At 35.4% G+C, this 22,104-nt stretch overlaps 1 protein-coding gene across 3 annotated transcripts; it reads right to left on the bottom strand.

Annotated features, from left to right (window-relative positions):
* Window positions 1-3,059: 3,059 nt before the first annotated feature.
* On the bottom strand, window positions 3,060-22,026 carry C3H4orf33 (chromosome 3 C4orf33 homolog). Of its 3 annotated transcripts, XR_010133502.1 has the most exons (7): window positions 21,692-22,015; window positions 12,956-13,145; window positions 9,090-9,150; window positions 6,369-6,420; window positions 6,055-6,254; window positions 5,386-5,737; window positions 3,955-4,041 (listed from the first exon to the last, which is right to left on the bottom strand). XR_010133502.1 is itself a non-coding variant. In XM_004040385.5 (6 exons), exons 2-6 carry the CDS (start codon window positions 13,134-13,136, stop codon window positions 3,936-3,938), a joined length of 600 nt encoding a protein of 199 aa, XP_004040433.4. In that variant the 5' UTR covers window positions 13,137-13,145; window positions 21,692-22,026; the 3' UTR covers window positions 3,060-3,935. The 3 variants fall into 3 exon arrangements, 2 of the variants coding, with proteins under 2 accessions (XP_004040433.4, XP_004040434.4); XM_004040385.5 differs by lacking the exon at window positions 5,386-5,737 and having other exon boundaries at window positions 3,060-4,041; window positions 21,692-22,026; XM_004040386.5 differs by lacking the exons at window positions 5,386-5,737; window positions 21,692-22,015 and adding an exon at window positions 19,527-19,617 and having other exon boundaries at window positions 3,060-4,041.
* Window positions 22,027-22,104: the final 78 nt, after the last annotated feature.

Genomic DNA, 22,104 nt, shown 5'->3' with positions numbered 1-22,104 from the left:
AGGGTTGTGTGCAGTGCATTAATTTTGGAATGTGATTCTAAGGAATGGGATTGGGAACTTTGGAAAAATTAAATAAAGCAAGCCAATCTAAGATTGTATTTTTAAGCTGATCAGTACTGTAGGTAACTGAAGACCCTAGTGGAGTCCTACTGGAGACCACTAAGGAAGTATACAGAATGCACTTCAGAATTGTCTGCCCAAGGGACGGAAAAGGGGAGTATGTATCCACTGAATCCTGTCCCTATTGTCAATTCCCTCAAACTTCCAGGTTTGCATATACGTCAGAGTAGATTAGCAGATTCCCACAGGTGTTCCACATAACTGAGGTGTCAGAAAAGCACTAATACAGAAATCTAGAGATACATGGGACAAAAGAGGTAAAGTGCTATCAAAGAGTAAAATGGGTGAATTGAAAAATGGCCTAAGAGGATGTGAGGTAGGACACAAGAGATATTAAATACAGTCCACTCCTTGCAGCACTCAGAGCCACACACATTCCACATTGAGTCCAATCTGTCACAGTCTTCAAGGAAGTGGGCAGCCATTATACAAATACTAAATGCAAAAGATTTAGTGGAACAAGTTATGTGGCTCCTGTAACTGATTTCAAGTCTATAATTGATAGTTATCATCTCTCTCTTCCATCACAAATTCTGTATTTCTCTCACATTTGGCCAAGCTCTTCAGTAGGTTCAAGTGGTTTGAATGGTGAGGTGACCTAGACCTTCATCCTCAAAGGGTCAGAGTCCTTAGTTGCTTTACCTTGTCAGGCTGTGGTTGCTACAGATGCCCATTTAAGATTATCACTTGACATTGAAGCACCAAAGGATGCCTCGATGAATCCCCTAGGAAGGACATACTCTATACTGCTTCCATTAATAGTTATAACTCTAGCTCTGCATGGTAGCCTGCTTCTATTTGCCTGCTTCTATTTGCCTGCTGAACAGTTGACACGAAGAGTCATTATGACTAGATGGCTTTCATAGCTTCAGGTACCTCAGCTGCACCTCAAGCCAGTCTACCACTGTTTTAATAACTGTGAAGTTACTTATAGCAGAGCCATTACCACCAACAATGGGGTCCTTATCACCAAATACCCTGTGATACAATTCTAGATTCTCATCCTGATGAACGGCTTTCTAGGGCTGCTTTAGGTAATCGCTGACTTGGCCTGGGTTCCCCATGAAGCAAACATAGGACAATAACTTCCAAAGAGGTTGACTGTAGTTAAGCAATTCCAGAGAGGAGAGAGGTACCAGGAAGAGCAAAACAGAAAATGATGGAAATGAAGGAAAGATAATGCAAAAATGTGTTACTAGTTGGCCACTGTTGTGGGTAATCAGGGTGGAATCCCTTTAAGAGAACTTCTGAGGAGCTGTGTGGAAGGGACCATAAATTGTTAAACTGAGGGATGTAACAGAGAAGTAGTTATCCATCAACTCCCACTCTCTTTGGTCAAGAGGTGCCCCATGGGGTGTTTTAGTCCCTTCACACATCCAGGGTAGTTCATGTGTGAGAATAGCTAAATGGGTTCCTGCAAGTGTTCCACACAGCAGAGGAAGCAGAGAAGCCCTAGGGGCAGGAAGTAAGACATACACAGTACAGCTGAGGCAACTGGCCAGTCAGTTCACTGTATGCAACTGATGGCTGGAGTAAAAAGTTACGCTGAGAGGATAGGAGGTGGGTCAGAAGAGCTATCTAGGACCAGTGAAATAAATGCTGTAATAAAGCAATGTGTAAAATATTATGGAAATTTACATGGAAAAGAAGAGACAATCCTTAAGCTTTGAGGCATGAGAAAAGGGCTGAGGGCTTACTGTAATTGCTTTATCCACTTGTTACCCTTTCTTTTTCAATATCAGATTAACTATGCTCATTATCTTCTGTCCTCCAAAAGCCTAACATTTAAAAAAGGAGCAAAAGGAGGAGGAGGGGAAATTAAATGTTTTTTTTTTTTCCTGTGGCAAAAAACCTTTTTAACGTTTAAAAAAAGTAGTTTGGAGCCAAAAATAAAAAGCATATTTCCCTTCAGACTGTGACTTACACTTTCCTGGAGCTGGGAAAAAGCATGAGAATGCACCTGAATAAATATGCACATTGTGTAATCTATTTAGGTGATGAGAAGAGAGAATCTGCTTGACACTGCAGTGAACAATTCAAATCACAGCAAAGAAATGCATTTATGCATATTTTAAACCAAAGGATGATTATTCTTTCATGGTCCTGAAGTTGAAAAACAAATTTGAAATGGCTATTACAAACACCCACTCCCAAATAAAAGTTTCTTGGATACAAGTTTATAGGATATATCATTTGTACCTGACTAATGGACAAGCTTTCCGAAATTCTGTAGTTGATATGCATGTTCCTTTCAAAAGAAAATGTTTATATAAGGTATTTTTGCTTGCTTGGTATTGGAAGAAAAGGAAATGTCTTATCTAGATGAAAGAAAGTTAAGAGATGTTTAAAAAACATCTAAACAAATTTTAAAAAGATACACATTAGGTTTGAGAAAGCTCACAAGCTACAACATTCAAATTCAGTATTTTATATTGTTGTGATTGTATCTATCACATTTGTGCTTCATTTTTATCCATATTATAAAGTTATGATTTATATCTGAAACTGTGATTCATAGTGTTCGATTCACTTCTAAAATCAAGATACTCTAAAATATATCTTGTTTTTATTTTGATAGTTTTATATGTATTTATAAAATTATTCAGGTAATTTATAAATAAATCATCCTAGGTTATTTAAAATATGCCATTCGTATCCAAAACAGGCAGATCGTTTCTATATCAAATTAATTAGTTGCTATTGTCAGTTTTAAGAATAATTTCTCCATTTATCTAAGATGCCTAACACTGCCACCATGATGTGTAGTCAGGATACTTAATAATACCTTTTGTAAAAGTTAGCATTTATCTTACATCAGCTCTCTTTTTAGATAGAGAACATATATAAGAAATGAGTAAGTCGATAAGCCACATTTAACCAGCACTAGTGATTGTTCAATGGAAACATATAAACTCAATATAAACTTGAAGTTAATTCCATTTAATTTACAGCTTATTTTATAATAGTATTTTATTAAGGAATTAATTTACATATAGTAAAATCACAAATCTAAACATACAGCATGAGGAATGTTGACAAATATATGCAGCTACATAACCATCATCCAGATCAAAATACAAAACATTTCAATCACCCCAGAAAATTTCCTCAGGCCCCTTTTCCATTCAATTTGAATTCCCTGCCCTCACTCTAAGCAGCCACTGTTCTGGTATCTATCATCAAATACTAGTTTTGCCTGGAAGCGACTTTAATATAAAAGTAATTAGATAGTATGTTATGTCTCGTTTGTTTTGCTCAACTTAATGTTTTTGAGATTCATACAGGTTGTTGCATGTATCAGCAGTCCTTTTTTAAATGAACAGTATTCCACTGACTATATTGCAGTTTGTCTATCCATTTTCCTACGGATGGAAATTTCACTGTTTACAATTTTGTGCTATTACGAATAAAGCTGCTATGAGCAGTCATTTTTCTGGGGTATATATCTAGGAATGAAATGGTTGAATCACAAGGTAGTGCAAGACAGTGCTCTAGGTGGCCTTGGACAACCTCAATTGTTCCCCCTTTTTCACTTGTAGTTTTCAAGAATAACTGTACTGTGTGCTGGTAATGCAACATCCTGGACTAAGTGACTCTGAGAAACATTGTGACTTTACAGATGAAATCATCTACAAAGAATCATATATTTTCTTGTTAATCATATACAATTTGCCACAGATACTATATTTTCAGTGACTTCTATGAAAATATTTGTTGTTGAAATGTATGCATGACATCTTAAAAAATTGATATTTAGTTTTTGTTTATCTTAAAAGGTATAGAGAAAAAATGATCGGTATGGTTATCTATTACTCCTATATATCACATTTCTCTATTAGCCACAGGTCTGATTCCGGTTGTTTCCACTCTTCTCCAAGCAGTGTGTTAAAATTGAAAGACTTGAAGTATTCTAGGCAATGGCTAAAAGCAAAGAAAAAGAAGGTGGGAATTGAAATGAATTATGCATTTGTGAAATAGTTGTCCTGAAGGGCTATTTATTTTGTCACAACTGTAATACAACATTCTATTTTAAGCAATACTAAAGGTAAGATATATTTTATATGTACAGTTTTCTCACTCTAGCTATCAAACACTCAGCTCTGAAAACATTCACCTGCATCTCAAAGCACTCTTCTTTCAATTCTGCAAATAACTCCCTCACAGCTGAAGGGAGAAATCAGTTCTCAAAACATAACTCATTCCATCCAGCTTTAAACAAATCATATTATGCTCTTGCATATGTTTTTATATTCAAACATTGATATAATTTATATCAGTCATATAAGCAATTGTTTTGAAAAGTTTCAGTTCCATTGATAAGATAGACTTCTTAATTCCCTTCTCTGCTGAAGCAAGAGAGGTTAATGTAAAAGAGTATTAATCCCAGTTCTTTTCTTTCGAGGAAAACCACTTAACTACATTAAGAAGCTTTCTCTTGTGGCTTAATGAGGAGAGAAAGGCTTAGCTAACATGCTGCAGTGGAGCCCCACTCTGTAGGAAGTCACTCTGCCTTGGCTCTGTCCTGGCCAATGTATAATCGTACTTCCACCTAAGATAAGCTTCCAAATAATGTATGAATGAAGAGCCTGAATATAGGAAGGTATTAGCTGATGAAGAGCCAGAGAGACATGACATCTTGATATGAGGACCTTGAGTCAGTTGCAACTACATGTTTGTCTCATTCTGCCCACCTGGCCAGGATAAGTCAGTTTTTGAGTCACAATTGTCAATCCCAGAGTAAGAGATTAAGGAAAAAACAGTGAAGGATAAGAAAAAGGAAGGGGAAAAAAAGACTAGGTAAAAGCTATGTCAGGATTGGGGAGAAAGGCAAAGGGAAAAGGGGAAAAAATATCAAGCAAAATAAAGAAATATGCTAGAAGTGATAAAGACAAAGAAGCATAAAGTAAGAGCATGGCAGGAAGGAGAAGGCAAACAGGGAGAGGAAGGATGATGCCGCACATTCCACAGGTTAAAAGGCAGGAATGTCCATCTACCATAGTGCAATGCTCACTAGGATGTCTCTGTTAGGTTCTTCCAAATGCCCAGACTCACGAGACTACCTTGGCCATAGTGAGTATACCTAGAGAGATATAGAGCAGCAATCACAGCTTGCCCCAGGACAGCATCTGGCTTTCCTCCCTAAAGGAGTAGTCCTTGCGGAAGTCCATGAAGCATTCACAAGGCTGGCCAGGAGCTCTAGTCTGCCTATGTGAGAGCTACAGGTGCAAGGAAACAAGACTCAAATTGAGAAAGCATAGCAGATACCTTGGCTCAAATGCCTGCTGCCCCATGAGAGCAATATCTCTTGGAATAACTCCATAGCCGTAGCTTCCAGGGTTCCCACAGGGAACATGACTGTTACAGGGGAATCCCAAAGCCATGCTGTCTCCATCATATATTTATAGTTCATCCAAAATTATTCTCAGTCCAGATGTAATTTACCACTTAAGGGTCATTTTTATCGTAAGCAGTGTTGCCTAGAAACATAGTTGATATTTTTATCCTTATGAGGTTACCAGAAGAGGAGAACTAGAGAGATAACTGAAGATTAGATTTCCTTGTAACAGGGGATCATTTGTTCACACCAGGAAACACTGATGCCTCTGGCCCTTTAGCTCTGAAAGAAATTTTAAATGAATTTGTGACCATACTTCTATATCAGCTATTACAACATTTACTTTTCTCACATGCAAACAACACTTTTCTCATACCACTATGGAAAAGTAAGTGCTCTACTGACAGTGGTGAGAGAGATTATGACAGTCCAAAGTTTACCAAGTATTTTCTGAGGACCATCAGTGAACATTGGACTCTACTAGATACTTGTGCACATATGTCGTCTTCTTTGATCAAAAGTGTTACTTCTGCTCCACTAAGAATTAATTTCGAAAAAACTCATGTATTTGGAACATATCTTCATTTATTTCTACTTACAAATCAGGTTTTTGTCCTTGTTGCAGTTCATGCTGAGGTACAGGGTAAAGAGCTTCATAACTTCGTTTATCTTTTGATCCATGAATTGCAAATGAATTGAATTTTGTCACATTTGGTGGAAAATAACTCCAAGGGAGATAAGCTTTGCCTTCCCATTTTGTCTCTCCTCTGGACACTCTGAATGATAAAGGAAGTTCTTGCTACAGAAACAACATGTGAAACACAAAAGATAAAATTGGGCTTACACTTTAAACATAGAAATATGTGTATTACTGTGTACGTAATGATTTTGCCTCCTATTTTTATTTACTTACTTTCCACACATTTCTTCTTCCAGAAAGTAAAAGCACTAAATGCTGTCCGTGGCTGTCAAAATTAAGATTCCTCATGAGTGTTTGAAAAACATGAATGTTATTTTCTTCACTATCCTTTATACATGGAATGTGTGTGCTTGCAACTAATTTTCCAAATAATTAAAAGATGCAGGCTGAGCATGGTGGCTTACGCCTGTAACCCAGCACTCTGGGAGGCCAAGGCGGGCAGATCACGAGGTCAGGAGATCAAGAGCATCCTGGCCAACATGGTGAAACTCCATCTCTACTAAAATACAAAGAAAAAATTACAGGCATGGTGGCGTGTGCCTGTAGTCCCAGCAAGTTGGGAGGCTGAGGCAGGGGAATCGCTTGAACCCGGGAGGTGGAGGTTGCAGTGAGCCAAGATAGCGCCACTGTACTCCAGCGTGGCAACAAAGCGAGACTCTGTCTCAAAAAAAAAAAAAGATGCAATATTAATATTGGATAATTATAGGGAGAGCCAGTGTGTTCAGTTGCTTAGAAATGACATCTTTGGGTTTACCACTCTCCAGACAACTGCCACCAAATGCATAAAGTTTCATGTTTAGATTGCTTTTTATATTCTTTAAAGAAACAATTATATAAAATACTTCATTTGGTTAGATGATACAAAGTATGAAAAAAGGTCGGAGAGATACCATGTTATTCGGAGTTTTTTATAAAACAAGTTTCAAAAACTAAAGCAAGCAACAATTTCCAAGACGGAATTCAACAGCTTTAATAAAGGTTATTTATGTAAGAAAACTATCTGGTAGCTCATTAGGAAAATAAAAAATGCAAAACATAGACAGTCTACAACTAGTCAACAGGCTAAAGATTTTAATCTTTGTCTATTTTTTTCACACACGGTCCTCAACATGTCTGCCTCTTGTGTTTTCCTGCTTTCTACCATTCATTCAGCATCATGTTTTCAAAAAGGAACACAGTATATTTTCCAAGGGAAATTCTAATAACAGTGTACAATTGGGACTAGCCAGGTCATTAAGAACCAAAGGATTTCATGTATTTACATGAAGCAAATTCACTAACTCTAGAAAAACCTATATATTAAAACATTTCTATACAGGTACTCTTTTGAGAGCTTTTCAGGGAGGATTTCCTTCAGTAAACTATTCTAACAGAAGCCAAGTATTCTTTTCCATTTAAAAGTCTTCTGATTATTTTTATTGTTATTATGCAGCCTTAGGAGTACATCCTAGGAGTAAAAATTCTTGCAAATAAAAAAAAATTCTTCCTGTTGCTTTCCTAGAGGTTAATAAACTGTTACAGGAAATGATTGCTTGAAGCAAAACTGTGATTCTTGATTATTAACTGTCCTGATACATAAGAAACCAAACTACTCTGTGAATTTTTTTAACCTTTAAAATCTATTAATTTTATACACAATGATTACTGTGTAATTTCTTAACAAGAGAGAATCTAATTATTCTATTCATCTAGTGTTGTCATCACTTTATGAAAATGAACCAATATTATCATCTAATAAAATTAAAACTAAGGGCAAAATTTTAGGATATCCAAATTCTTTACTGTTCTCTAGACAAATTATGAATGTTTGCCTTAGTTTTCTCACCTGTAGGGTAAAAATAAGCACACAATAGTTGAAATTTTCTTACTTCTCATGGCAGTTTATGAGAATTAATCATATTTTTCAATAACAAATTTTGGCATGTTAGTTGAAATGTAACACACAAAGGTATATGATTACTCTTCTTAAAAAACATAATGCAAACAGCTAGACTTTTCTACATTAGATTTAGCTGAATATCAAAATAAAAGAAAATAAAAGAATATCTACAAATCTCATTTAAATCAATTGTTTGGAGCTCTCTGTCCAGCCTACAAAAGGAGCAATGGCTTCTGAATGTTAGACACTGAGAGGCATTTAAATGGCATTTCAAATGAATAACTGCAATATAAAGAAATATTTCATTATTAAACACTTTATTAATTTTAAATGTGCTATAATTTAGATAATAGGTGTACATCTACAGGAAAAAAGAAATAGTTTGCCAACCAGGTTAACAGGATTCCCAAGAGACAGTTAAATCTGAACAAAGAGAGTCCAAGGTTAATATTTTTAATGAGTCTAAGAAAATCTATATGTGATTTAGTTTTTAAACCCTGGCACTGAATGCGAAAGTGACACAGCATATACTTAATAAATGCATGATGAATAAAGAATGAATACATGAATACATAATTATGTAATACATAAAATTAAAGTTTCATCTAGTCATTTAAAAATCCCCTAAAAGAAACATTTTTATAAGCTAGCTCAATTAATTATACCCATATCTCTCCTTTTATATCTGAACAGCTATATATAATAATGCAAATTTATTGCGTAAATAATGAGAAAGAGTTTTTGTTTTATAATGACTTTTCATTTTGAAAAAAATTATCTTGAAATTTATTAGAAAAATCTACATTAATGAACTGAAAATATTGACATAGGATTTTCAAACATTTAGAATATGAGTATATTCTAAACATACATTCTAAATACGTGCTCTGTACTTGAAACTAAGAAATATATAAAAGCATATTATTCAAGCAAATTCAGAGTACCATTCTTACTAGTTAACTGGAATTAATGAGCTTTTACTATATCATTTATAACTAGAAAATAATACGTTCAAATTATGTAGTAATAAGTAAGAAAAAACATTTTATACTTACGGACAAAGTTCAACTTCTAAATATTGCTCAGTTATATCATTCAAGAAAAATGCTTCCACAACTTTTGAAAACAGAGATATATCATATTGAGATATTTAATATTGCTTTCCAACAATAAATAATTTGTTTATTCCTTTAGAATATAAAATGAATTAACTATTCTTAATTATAATACTATCCCCAATAGGAAAAAGAGCAAAGAAAATAGACATTGCCTGGAAGAAGAAATATATAGGAAATAAATCATCAACAATCTTCTCGCATATCAGATTGCCACATATTGAAAAGATTAATTAAAACTAGTGCTGGTCAGGTTGTAAAGAAATTAAGATTATCACATAAACTTTGAGCCAGTTATTTTCTTCTAGGAATTTATCCTAAGAAAATAATCTGACAACTGGGAAAAGAATTAAGTATAATGCCATTCATTAGAGTACTGTTCAAAAATTAGAAATGATCTAAGTGATTATCTCCTATTACATAAGATTATCTCTTATTCTCTAAATACATCTCCTATTATACAGGAGAACTGTTAAGTAAATTATGGAATTCATATATTCCATAAACAATGGAATACAATGCAGCTATTAAAATCAAAGATACCATTAAATATTTGTTGATATGGGAAGATATCCATGATATTCAATAAGTCAGCTGCAGAACAGCAACCAAAATGTGCACGACATTAAAATTGCATGTGTTTCTATGTCTAGATGTCTGCAAAATGTGCACAAAAATGTTAATGACTGCATATCTGTGATTGCAGGAATTTAGGTAGGTGATCTTTTTTTCCTTTTTTATAATTTTCTGGAAATTTCTGAATATTGCTATTTTTAAAATTGTTTAATTTTGAACATATACATCTTTCTTGTAAATAATTAAAACAATATATATGAAGTAAAAAGTCAAAGTCCTTTTCTTCCCCTTTGGTCTAAAACCTGCCAGACCTTTTCTATGCTTCTACATACTATTTTAATGACTGAATAGTATTATTTTATAGAATATTATAACTTACTCACTTAATCCTTTACGGATAGACATTTAGGTTGTTTCCAATTTTCCATGTGTTATTTTTATAATAAAATAGCTAAAATATAGACATAATTCTGCCAGCAATTCAGAGAATCTTATTGTCCCTTTTTAAATCTTTTATATAGACAAATTAGAATGTCTACTGTGATAGTTAATTGTATCTGTCAACTTAACTAGGCCATGGTATCCAGATATTTTGTAACATATTATTCTAGTTGTTTCTGTGAAGCCATTTTTTAAAGATGAGATTAACATTAAAATCAGTAGACTTTTAGTAGAGCAGGTTTCCCTCTATAATGTGGCTGGGGCTTATCCAATCAGTTTAAGGCCTTCATAGAAAAAAAGACTGACCTCCCTCAAGAGAGGAATTCTACCAGCAGACAGCCTTCAGATTTGAACTGCAACATCAACTCTCCAGCTGGCTGACTGAAGACCCAGGGAAGAGTGGGTTTTCCAGCCAGTTGACTGAAGACCCAGGGAAGAGTGGACTTGCTAGCTGCCACAATTGTGTGAACTAATTTCTTAAAATAGATCTCTTTCTTTCTCTCCATATATATAAAATAGATAGGTACATACATACATACATAAGCACACATACTCTCTCTCTCACTATACATACATGTGTGTATATATATCACACACACACACACACACACTCAGATGCACATATATATCTTCTGCTTTCTACTTTCCATCATCACCTTACAAATACTTTTGCAGCTTCTCTGTATTAAATACTATATCAGATTCTGGAAATACCTTTATTGGCTTACAATCTAATCAGATACTAAAGTGGAAAATTTTAGTAAAAGTTCCAAAATGGAGGATGCATGCATTGCTACAGGAAAAAATAGAAAACAGATGTTTAGCTCAAAAAAATGGTTTAGTGAAGGATTCCTGGAGAAGTTGCTATTTAAGCTCTGTCTTGAAAGATGATTTGGAACTAGGTGAAGAATGATAGAAACAGCATTCTAGGGCAAGATAACAGTAAAATCAAGGGTACACAATTAGGAAATATTGTAGCTTATTTAAAGAACTATGAACAGTTCAGTTTCACCAGGCAAACCTTTCAATGTAGGAGAAGCTGGTGGTGCTACAGAGAATAAGGGGCCAGGTCATGGAAAGTCTTATAAAGAGATCATATTAAGAAGGACAAAACTTACCTTGAGAGGAAAAGGATCCTGAGAAGGTTTCTAGGTAGCTGAAGGATGAGTTTAAATTTTCATTTTAGATATAGCACTCCAGCTTCTAAATGAAGAATGGGCTTAAGGGCTAAAAGACTATTTAGAAGGCTCTGCCCTAACCAAGGTAAAAGATGATGAAAGCCTAACTTTTGGCAAGGATAGTGGGGATAAAAGAGGAGATACTGAGTTAGAGGAATATTTAGGAGGCAAAACTGATGGGACTTAGTAAATAAATCCAAATAAGGGAGAGTGTCAAAGAAGGATATCTTAGAAAGATCTCACAATTTTTTAGATTTGGTGATTTAATGTATTGTTAGTACCATTTATCAATATTGGGCAATTAGGTAAAGAACTGGTTTATGAAAGAAGTAGGTGAGTTGAGGTTAGAATTTGTTGAGTTTCATGTCTGTAGTGCCTCTAGAAGGTAAGTCACATTAGTGTGTATTCCATTAGGAAGATGATATATACCCGTTTTGTATCAATAAAAGACAATATATGTTTAACATATGACAAATTAACACTGACAAAATGTGTGCTTACAAATGGCATAAACTAGACATATTGACTAGAAGATTCATCAAAATCTTCTTTGAAGAAATGGGACATGAATTAGATCTTGAACAATGCATTAGAGGCAGGGGGAATAGAATGAGAAGGTACATAGGTTAAGAGCTTTTGGTTGAATATGGTGGCCCAATTCGTAAGTGTGCTGAAAGCTTAAAGGAAGGGTTTGAACTTTATCCTAGGGATAGTAATGATTTATCATCTGGGAAATGGCATCATGAAGAGTATTTCAGAAAGATGAATCTGATAGCTTAATTAGGATACAGTAGAAGGAGATCATAGAGCAAACCTGAAACAGTGTAATTTTATGTCATGTCTTAATTTGATATGTGAGACGAGTTGCCAGGATAAAGTAAAAACTACATTTTGTATTGAGGTTGATAGCGTTTCTACAATAAGTAAAACACTTCAAATCTTCCATAAAGAAGATTTGTAAGGTTAGAGTGGTAATTTAAAGATACTTAAATACAAAACAGGAATCCTGAACTCTTCTCAGCATAGGTAACAGAAATAAAGGAAGAAAATAAGGCAGCAATAAAAAAATCTGGATTTGTGGCCAGGCAAGGTGGCTCACACCTGTAATCCCAGCACTTTGGGAGGCTGAGGTGGGCGGATCACAAGGTCAGGAGATCGAGACCATCCTGGCTAACACAGTGAAACCCTGTCTCTACTAAAAATACAAAAAATTAGCCAGGCGTAGTGGCAGGCACCTGTAGTCCCAGCTACTAGGGAGGCTGAGGCAGGATAATGGCATGAACCCAGGAGGCGGACCTTGCAGTGAGCCGAGATTGCGCCACTGCACTCCAACCTGGGCAACAGAGTGAAGCTCCGTCTCAAAAAAAAAAAAAAAAAAAAAAAAAATCTGGATTCGTAATTGCCATTTTTTAACTGTTTTTGTTATATAGTTAAAGTCACATAGGTAATGGAGAAAAAGTCAGAATGAGAGATTGGTAGGAAATATCAGAAACTGTACATGTCAATTGCTCAGAAGCACTTACTTCCCAACAGCAAGATAAAATAATAGTTCTGTGAGAGGTTATTATAAGAAGATTAATGTTTGCAATAAAATACAGTACTTCCACTTACCTTCATAATCCCACAGTTCATTGAAAGGTTTTCCTGGTTCTCCAAGTGGGGCTGGAGGATCATTGAAAAATGGAGCACTAATGTCCATCATCACTCCTCTGTCACCTGGATTCAGCCTGATAAATACGGGCTCATGCTTCACTGGAAAACCATCCCAAGTGTGTTCAATTTTAAATTCCATCTGAAGACTCTAAAAGAAAATATGTTAAAACAAACTCTTTAACAATATACAAATGTTTTCTTTAGTTGGAAATGAAATGAAAATTTCAATGCCAAACAGCAGATGGGAAAGGCAGCAGAGTGGCAAGAGCACAGTCCTGGGAGTCAAAAGGCTATCTTGTGCTGTGCCAAAGCACGGACTCTGAGTTCTAGCCTAAAATAGGTAACTAGTTCCTAGAGGTTTTAAAACTTCTAGATTTAACACTTTTTTATTTAACTTTGTTTTTAATTGCTGCCATAGAAACACTATCAACCTCAACATGAAAAGTGATAAAAGTGTTAAAAGTCTAGATTTGGCTCTAGTGCTGTTGTAAACAGTGCATCAAAATAATTTTTTTAATTGTAATTAAGTCTACTGCAAAAATTGTTAATATACTTAACTGTAACTATAAGCACCATGGGTTCTTATGTCATCCTTTGTCTTTTATTTATTGTAAAGTGTGCAGGTGTCTCAGTTACTGGATCCTCTGGGAATCAAGATCTTTATAATAAAATTCAACTTAGTTAAAAAAAATCTCCATAAATCAGTAGAAACAGTGCTGTTAACACCTGTTCTTTGGCCAAAATCCTTTTCTTCATGGGGGTTGGGGATGGGGAGTTCCAATCATTTAAAAGTTAGTAGAGTTGAATTTTGCCTTCCTTTGTCCCAGCATATACACTTTCAGTTTTAATATTTTAACTGTTAAATGACTGCTTGCTTGGTTAATTACCTCTCTCCAACTGAAAAATGGGAACAGAATCTGCAATCATTTAAACTTTGAAATAGACTAAGTACCTACAAAAAAGCAGTTTTTGCATTTTAAATTAGTGTTCTAAGTATTCAACAGAAGGACACAGTATTGTAATGCATTGATAAAATCACATTTTTGAATAGTATGGATTGGGCATTTTCTAAACATTGTCTCATTTAATTGCAGTACAAACTTGCAGAGAAACTATTAGTGTCCTCATTACAAATGGAACAGATTTGTCCAAGGTCATGTGACTAGCATATCTAGAAATTAAACCAATGTCAACAATGTTTTCCCAGATGAAGACATTTCAGGAATCTGCAAGGAGGTGAAAATTTTATTTTAGGAGTGGTGGACCCCCCAAATTATACTAGATCCTATGTTTTATCCAAAAGATAATCTCACTTAGTACCTGATAACCTTTCCAAACTGTAACTTCTTTTATCTGAAATCTTTGAATGCATTCCTTTGCTTCATAAGTTATTTACAGTCTTTTACAGTAATTAATGAAGTTACTAAATTTGGAATAAATTTAATTCAGTGAATATGTATTGAAAACCTCCTAAGAGCTAAGCAGTGGGAGATCCAAATGTACAAGCTCTGCGTAACATAAGAAATCCAAGACCTCTAAAAACCTTTTTCTAAAACATATAGCTTTTACTAATTTTCACTATATGCTCACAAATTTTACCAGATAATCTCTAAAATTAAACAATTCTGGTATTATAACCCATTTGTAGAAAGCTAATAGCATTTCAGAAGAAATGTTCAGCGACTCATATTCTTCATTATTGATAGAAGCTCAATGAGTGATAAGACTATATAAATTGATTCTGATTTAAGTGGATTGTATAGAATAAAATACCTCAATAATAAATTTATTTTCTTTAGTTGAAACATCAAAGCACATTCTACAAAAAAAATGTATAATCCTCTATCCTAAATTTTGGTAGTAATAAGTATCCTCATGCAGCATATAGGAAGAAATAAGAATAAATCAGGACGTTAGAAATGCTGAATGACTGATTCTGACACCAATAGGCTGAGAGAAAATGCTATTCTCCTAATTTAGAGCTTGATAATTCTTGACAATTTTGGCAATATATACCTTAGCTACTAGGAAGTTCTGGTAGATTCACTTATTCTTCATACAACCACCAAATCCACAAAAATTCTGCATACATTAAAGAGATCCCTATCTTAATCAGTGGGTTTCCACTAGGGACTTCTTAATTCCCAGCACATTCAGGCAATCAATTCTATGTCTAAATGGAATAAAACCATATCCAGTGATATCCAGTGATATTCTACTAAAAGTGGCCTATCATTTCCATGCACACATGGTGGGTCTCATGGTCAGAGTGCGGTAGACTTTATAGCAGGTGTGTCCAATCTTTTGGCTTCCCTGGACCACATTGCAAGAAGAAGAATGTGTGTCTTGGGCCACACATAAAATGCACTAACACTAACAATAGCTGATGAGCCAAAAAAAAAAAAATCACAATATAATCCATAATGTTTACGAATTTGTGTTGGGCTGCATTCTAAGCTGTCCTGGGCCACATGTAGCCCATGGGCCTTGGGTTGGACAAGCTTGCATAGGTTTCAAATTACTTCAAAATGTAATTTTATCTGGAAGATAAGAAGTAAAAGATAAAAGCAAAGTTACCATTGTTAAGAATTAGGTAGTGAGTACCTCAAACCTTTCTACTGGTTCCTTCTGCTTTTCCCCCCTAAGGTTTCTTTGAGCATTATTTGAAAATTACTGCAAAAAATAGTGACTAGACTTCCACAAGTAGGGAATAGTGCATGGCTGATCAGTCCAAAGACAGAATATAATTTTGGCTTTAATTGCATAAACAACTTTCATTTCTTATTGCAATGACAAATTTGTTTTTTTTTAAACTTTATATCGCTTAAAGAACACTGACGTCAATCTAAGTATGCGTAATATTTATAAAAATTAACCTAAAAAGTATAGTCTGTCCTGCCCCGTAGTTAACAGTCTAGTTTAAAACTAACATAAACTAGAGACAGATGATTCTCCCTCTGTAATCTTCGGAGATTTAACCCCCACAACCTTTCAATTTCTTTGTATTTGAACATGTGTTCATTAAGTAAAGACAACTTAATTGTCAATGTCCTTCACCTCTTGGGCTAGCGCTCCCCTCCTGGTCATTCTCTGTTAACCTGTACACTGCTCTATTTCTATTCTTACATGGCAATTACATGGCATTACATATTTGTTTATTGACTCCCTGAACCCAGCTAGAATGCCTATAAGTGATGGTTACTATTTATTTGTTGAGTGAATAATTTTTCTAGTCCCTGGATCTAACACTCTAGATTTTGTGCAGGAGAAATCTACTGTGTTCGTGGTATCATCATCTCATTTAACACTACATATCAGATCAATACAATGGCTAATAACAAAGATAATAAGCCCAGAAATTCCCTTCAATTTAGTTTATCAAGCATTTATTAAGCACTCATCTTATTTCAGGTACCATACCAGGTGCTGGGGAAATAATATATAATAAGTCTACAGGAGTTTGGGATGGTTCTCATGTAACTAATCAATGAGGTATCCGTTTCCAACATCAGTTGGTTCATTTTGCAGTCCAATTTAATTCAGTGGGATCCTTATACCAAAGTAAGTTTTAGATGAATCAAAGATTTAAACATAAAAATCAAAATCATATAAAAACAGGAAATAAAAAGAGAGTTAAATAAAATCTTATAGTAGTAAGGCAGGAGATAAGCTGGACTTGTTTTCTGAGCACGAAGTTCCCACTGATTGAAACAGAATCTTATCAAAACAAGATGCAGCAAAGAAACTGGCCACAACCAGCTAAAACCAAGACGGCAACAAAAGTGATCTCTAGTTGCCCTCACTGCTCATTATACATTAATTATAATGCAGTAGCATGCAAAAAAAACTCCCAACAGTGGCATGACAGTTTACAAATGCCATGGCAACTCCTAGAAGTTACCTTATATGGTTTAAAAAAGGGAGGAACTCTCAGTTCTGGGAACCCTTCCTACTTTTCTGGAAAATGCATGAATAACCCACCCCTTATTTAGCATATAGCCAGGGAATTGCATGTATACAGCTGGCCAACAATTCATGGGAGCTGCTGCTCCTACTCTGTCTATGGAGCAGCCATTTTCCTGTACTTTGTTGCTCTGATAAACTTGCTTTAGCTTGTGAATCCTTTCCTGCATGAAGCCAAGAACTCTCCTGGGCTGAGCCCCAAATCTGGGCTTTCCCTGCATTAGTAGAGAAAACCTTTTAAAATACAAACCAAAACCCAAACATTTTACTACATAAATATAGCAAAACTAACAAGGATGCAGCTGGAGGCTATTATTCTAAGCAAATTAATGAAAGTACAGAAAACCAAATACCACATATTTTCACTTATAAGTGGAAATTAAACATTAGGTACTCATGGACATAAAGACGGCAACAACAGACACTGGGGACTACTAGAGGGGGAAGGGAAGAAAGGGGCAAGGGTTGAAAAACTAACTACTGGGTACTATTCTCACTACCCAGGTGATGGGATCATTCGTACCCCAAATCTCAGCATCATGCAATATAACCATGTGACAAACCTGCACATGTATCCCCTGGATCTAAAATAAAAGTTGAATTTTTTAAATAATAAATAAATAATAGTGAAAAAGCAAAAACCTCCTTCCCAAGTTCCCTTTACCCCAAAAGCCTATCATTAACAAAATCAAAAGTCTGGGAAAAAGTATATGCAATTCATACTTGATACAAATAACTAATTTCTTTAATGCACAAAGAGCTCCTAGAAATCAATAAGGAAAAGACCAACACTCCAACAGAAAAGTGACCAAAAATTATGAACAGCCAGTTCACAGAGAGAAAATGCAAAATGTTCACTTATAATGACAGAAATGCAAACTAAAACCACAATAAATTACCATTTTTCACTTAGATTGGCAAGGATCAGAAAGTCTGATAACAAGCTGTGTTAATGAGGGCATTGAGCAAAAAATCATATATTGCTAGTGAGGCATAATTGATATAGCCTCTGTAAAGAGCAATACATCAATATATATCAAAATAAAAATGCAACTATCCTTTGACAAAAATAAGTCTAGTTCTAGGAGTTACTATACCTGCACATATTCAAAAATGACATAAGCGTTGAGGATATTTGTGGTAGCATTGTTCATAATAACAAAATGTTGGAAGCAACTTAAATACCCATCAGTAGAGGACTGGTAAAAAAAATTATGCTATACCATACAATGAAACACTGTATAACTGCTAAAATGAATGAGGCAGCTCTAAATTAACATCTATGCTAAAATATGTTGTGAAGTGAAAAAAAGCAAGGTGCATTTATTTAATAAAAAGGAAGCTTATTTGCATATATGCTTGTGAGGCATACACTATCTCAGGAGACATCCAAGAAACGAGTGGTAACAGTGGTTGCTTCCCTGAAGGGAATTATCTGCCTGCAGATATGGGAAGGAGGAAGGCTTCCTTTCAACTTCATCACTTTTTAAAAACCTATCTGCATTTTACACTATGACAGACATGCATTACTATTTTAAGGTAACTGAATAGTTTAAAATTATTTTTTGGCCGGGCGCGGTGGCTCACACCTGTAATCCCAGCACTTTGGGAGGCCAAGGCAGGCGTATCACAAGGTCAGGAGATCGAGACCATCCTGGCCAACATGGTGAAACCCCGTCTCTACTAAAAATACAAAAATTAGCTGGGCGTGGTGGCACGCGCCTGTAGTTCCAGCTACTCCGGAGGTTGAGGCAGGAGAATCGCTTGAACCGGGAGGCGGAGATTGCAGTGAGCCGAGATCGCTCCACTGCACTCCAGCCTGGCAACAGAGCAAGACTCCGTCTCAAAAAAAAAAAAAAATATTTTAAGTCTAATTTAAGGCTGGGTCTCTTAAAAAGAGTATGGTGGCTGCCTCTTCTCCCCTTTATATTATATATGCTGAACGTTTCCGAAAAGTCATAATGCATATTATCAAGATGATTACTGTCCTGCAATGCAATTTTAAGTTTGGCTGTTTAGACTTTCTTAATACAATATTTATTGTTACTCTGTATGTTTCTACTTTTAACCTCTATTCTTCAAATTGCTCTTAAAACAAGTTAAAAAAATAAATTTTCAATTGTTCTGATTGCTTTATCTTTACCTGGAAAGACCTCTAAAAGGAAACGAAGGAAGAGAAAGGAGACCGAACACTGGAGCATTAAGAACCCAGGAAAAGAAAAAATGTCCGCAAAGTTTAAAAGAAATAAGTTATGGTAAAGGTGTTTTCTCAACCAAATGATCTGCAAGGAAAATTTCCAAATTCCTCTGCTCAACAAAAATTTCTTTAGTTTTTCTACAATAATGATTTCTTTTCAGTTTCCATACCTCCCCGAGGCCCCGCCCACTTATCAAAGAAACGGAGAAATGAGGAAGTCAGCCTGAAAGGGGGAGTACGCTCACTTAGCAGGAGACAGCTGAAAAGTAAAATACTTTTCAGTATTTTCCAGAGATCAAGCGAAAAACAAGACCTGGCGACGACGAAAGGAATGTCAGAGAGAAGAGGGAACAACTACAGAACACAGACCACGAAGCTTTTCTCAAACACTGGCTTCTTCTTTTCAGCCGAGGTCACAGGAGAGGGCTCGGCTTTAGGCTCCACCCAGCTGCCTACACGTTCTGGGGGAGGGGTTTAGAACACTGAAGCTGAGACGCTTGATTTTTCTAGGAAAGAAAGATGTTGAAGGGCCACACATGAACAACTGAAGACTTCTAATCGTTCCACTAAAGTTTGAGTGGTTTCCTAGAAGAAGGAAGGGTGATTCAGAAATATAAATACTGTGCAATAATTTGAAAATCAACTGTAAATCATTAAGATTACAATATAACATGTACAGAAATATTTCATTTAATACAACTAAAGGCTAACTGGCCATATAAGCAAAAACTATAAATTATATTATACCAGCTATAAACTATATTATACTATATTCCTGGGGAGGCATGTTCATAGCAGTTAACAATTGTGAAATTAGAACCATACTGCCTGGGTTCAAATCTCAACTCAGGCACTTGCCAGCTGTGTGATCTGTTCTGATCCTTGCTTAAACTTCTAACTTTGTATTCTTCCTGGTACTTTGCACATAGTACTGGGTGCTCAATGTCAATTGACCAACCAAATGAATGTTAGTGAAATGTCACTAATTTTCAATCTATACAACTTTAGGGGTTTTCTTTATTGCAGAAAAGTCATATAAAAACATTAAATGGTGGCTTGACAAGAGTTACACACAAACTACATACATTTCCGCTTGTCATTCCTTGTATTCAATTTATACTAATAGATACTTTTCATGAACATCCACTGAATTCTTTCATTCCTTCCATCAGATATTTAATCAACTCTGTGTTCCAGGTATTATGATGGAGCCTGGAGACAAACTACAAAACATGATAGATAATGCAGGAAGGAGCATGAAGTACTAAGGTGGCACCTACCTTGGGAGAAGTGGATAGAGAACTCAGGAGATGTGAAAAGGAGGAACATGAGAGGGGATCCTTTAAGGATAAGTGAAATCATCACAATTTTGTTTCCTAATGATGAAACTTATGTTGAAAATACTCCATTAAAATTCAACTACTAAAATCGTGTAACCACAAACACAAACGCAAAAACAAAAAACTAAAAAGATCATAATTATGATCATGTAAGCTAAAAAATTCCAGTGCAGACTTAAAAGTTTTCACCTGAGATATTCACTTTATGTAAATACCACTCATCAATTACAGCCAGAAGGTATTTGCTTCCATCCAGTTTGGGTGTAAGCGTAGAGTTAAGTCTATAATTATTTATTTGATGCCAAGTAGAAATACGACAATACACAAGGTTCAAATGTGGGAGAAGTTACAAGCAAGTCCTTGGAGAGTCAGTGAGATGTTTATGAAGAAAGAGTCATATACTGAACTTCAAAAACGAGTTGGACCTTGCACACTCAATTTTCCCTTTACACAAAAAGTTTTTGTGTAAACGTTATAGCTACTAAAAATCAGAACAAGTTCAATCATCACCGACTCAAAGCTGGATTAGACCTTTTCAATGATTATTAAGCTACACATCCATATTTAACAGCTAGTCTTTAGAGGAAGGGACCATCTCATTCTATTAACGGTGAGTATTGAGTAAGGCCTTCAGATGCCTAACTGCATATATTTGAATACATTTTTTAAATTTCTTAACACATATCGCTAAGGTTACTTTGTTTATATGACATTATGAGTACGGGACAACAAAACTCTTAAGCTGTTAAACAGAAAGCCAAATCAAGCTGCATCTATGACATGCCTGTTTAGTGAAACTTTACTTCAGTCCATAAAAATACAATTTATTAAAAGCACAAAACTAGTGGCTAGCTTCAAGTTAACATTTTTGTTGCTAATGGTGAGATTTCCTCTAATGTTAAATGAATTTTTTTTAAAAAATACGTTTTACGTCCAGACAAAATTAATTTTCAAAAATGAAAATTGTAATCTATCCACAAATGTAAGTTTTACCGTTTTGTTTTTTGCAAAAAAAAGTACCTTTTATCTTTCCTTATATTTGAGGAAACAAGCTTATCTTTGAAGAAGTAGCTGCTGAATTTGCAAGATCTTTTGAGTACTTCCAACTACACGCTTTATTACTACACAGTTAAATATTTAAACAACAGTTGTCTCCTTTGTCTAAAGACCCACAAAGACCGAGAAGGTACTTACCTTCTTGAGATGACCAAATCCAAACCCAGAACTCCGCCAGAGGTACAGCCTTGGTGGGAGATTCTGAAGACGCCAGTCTGGCTTCTACCCCTAGCCGCAGGAACCTGCATCCTTTACTTAGTCCAGAAAGGCTTAATATATTAGTAACCCAAAGATAGTGAGGGCATTTAAACTGTGTATTTCATTCCCTACTCACGTTTGCATTTTGGTTTTTTGTTTGTTTGTTTGTTTTAAAGAGGTTGGGCCTCACTACCTGGAGACACTGTCCCACCAGTTTGGCCGCCGCGCCAAGCCGGTGGCTCAGCCCACTGTCATCCAGGTTCTCACGACTCCTCCCATTGCTTGACAGCCAGCCAATAGCGTGCTAGGACTCTAGGACGCGCGATGGCGTAAGCTCCAACGCCCGCGTGATG

The sequence above is a fragment of the Gorilla gorilla genome, chromosome 3 (genome assembly GCF_029281585.2).
Source record: "Gorilla gorilla gorilla isolate KB3781 chromosome 3, NHGRI_mGorGor1-v2.1_pri, whole genome shotgun sequence".
In the NCBI taxonomy this organism is placed as follows: Eukaryota; Metazoa; Chordata; class Mammalia; order Primates; family Hominidae; genus Gorilla; species Gorilla gorilla.
This window is presented reverse-complemented; position numbering and strand designations above follow the sequence as displayed.

What these genes read in the sequence shown, in the direction of transcription:
- C3H4orf33 (XM_004040385.5), bottom strand. Translation starts at nt 13,136, where the DNA reads ATGGAATTTAAAATTGAACACACTTGGGATGGTTTTCCAGTGAAGCAT. An exon ending in TTAGAAGTTGAACTTTGTCC is followed by an intron (nt 6,421 to 9,089) that starts GTAAGTATAAAA and finishes TAATTTTGACAG; the next exon opens with CCACGGACAGCATTTAGTGC. An exon ending in CAAGGACAAAAACCTGATTT is followed by an intron (nt 4,042 to 6,054) that starts GTAAGTAGAAAT and finishes CTTTGCTTTTAG; the next exon opens with CCATTGCCTAGAATACTTCA.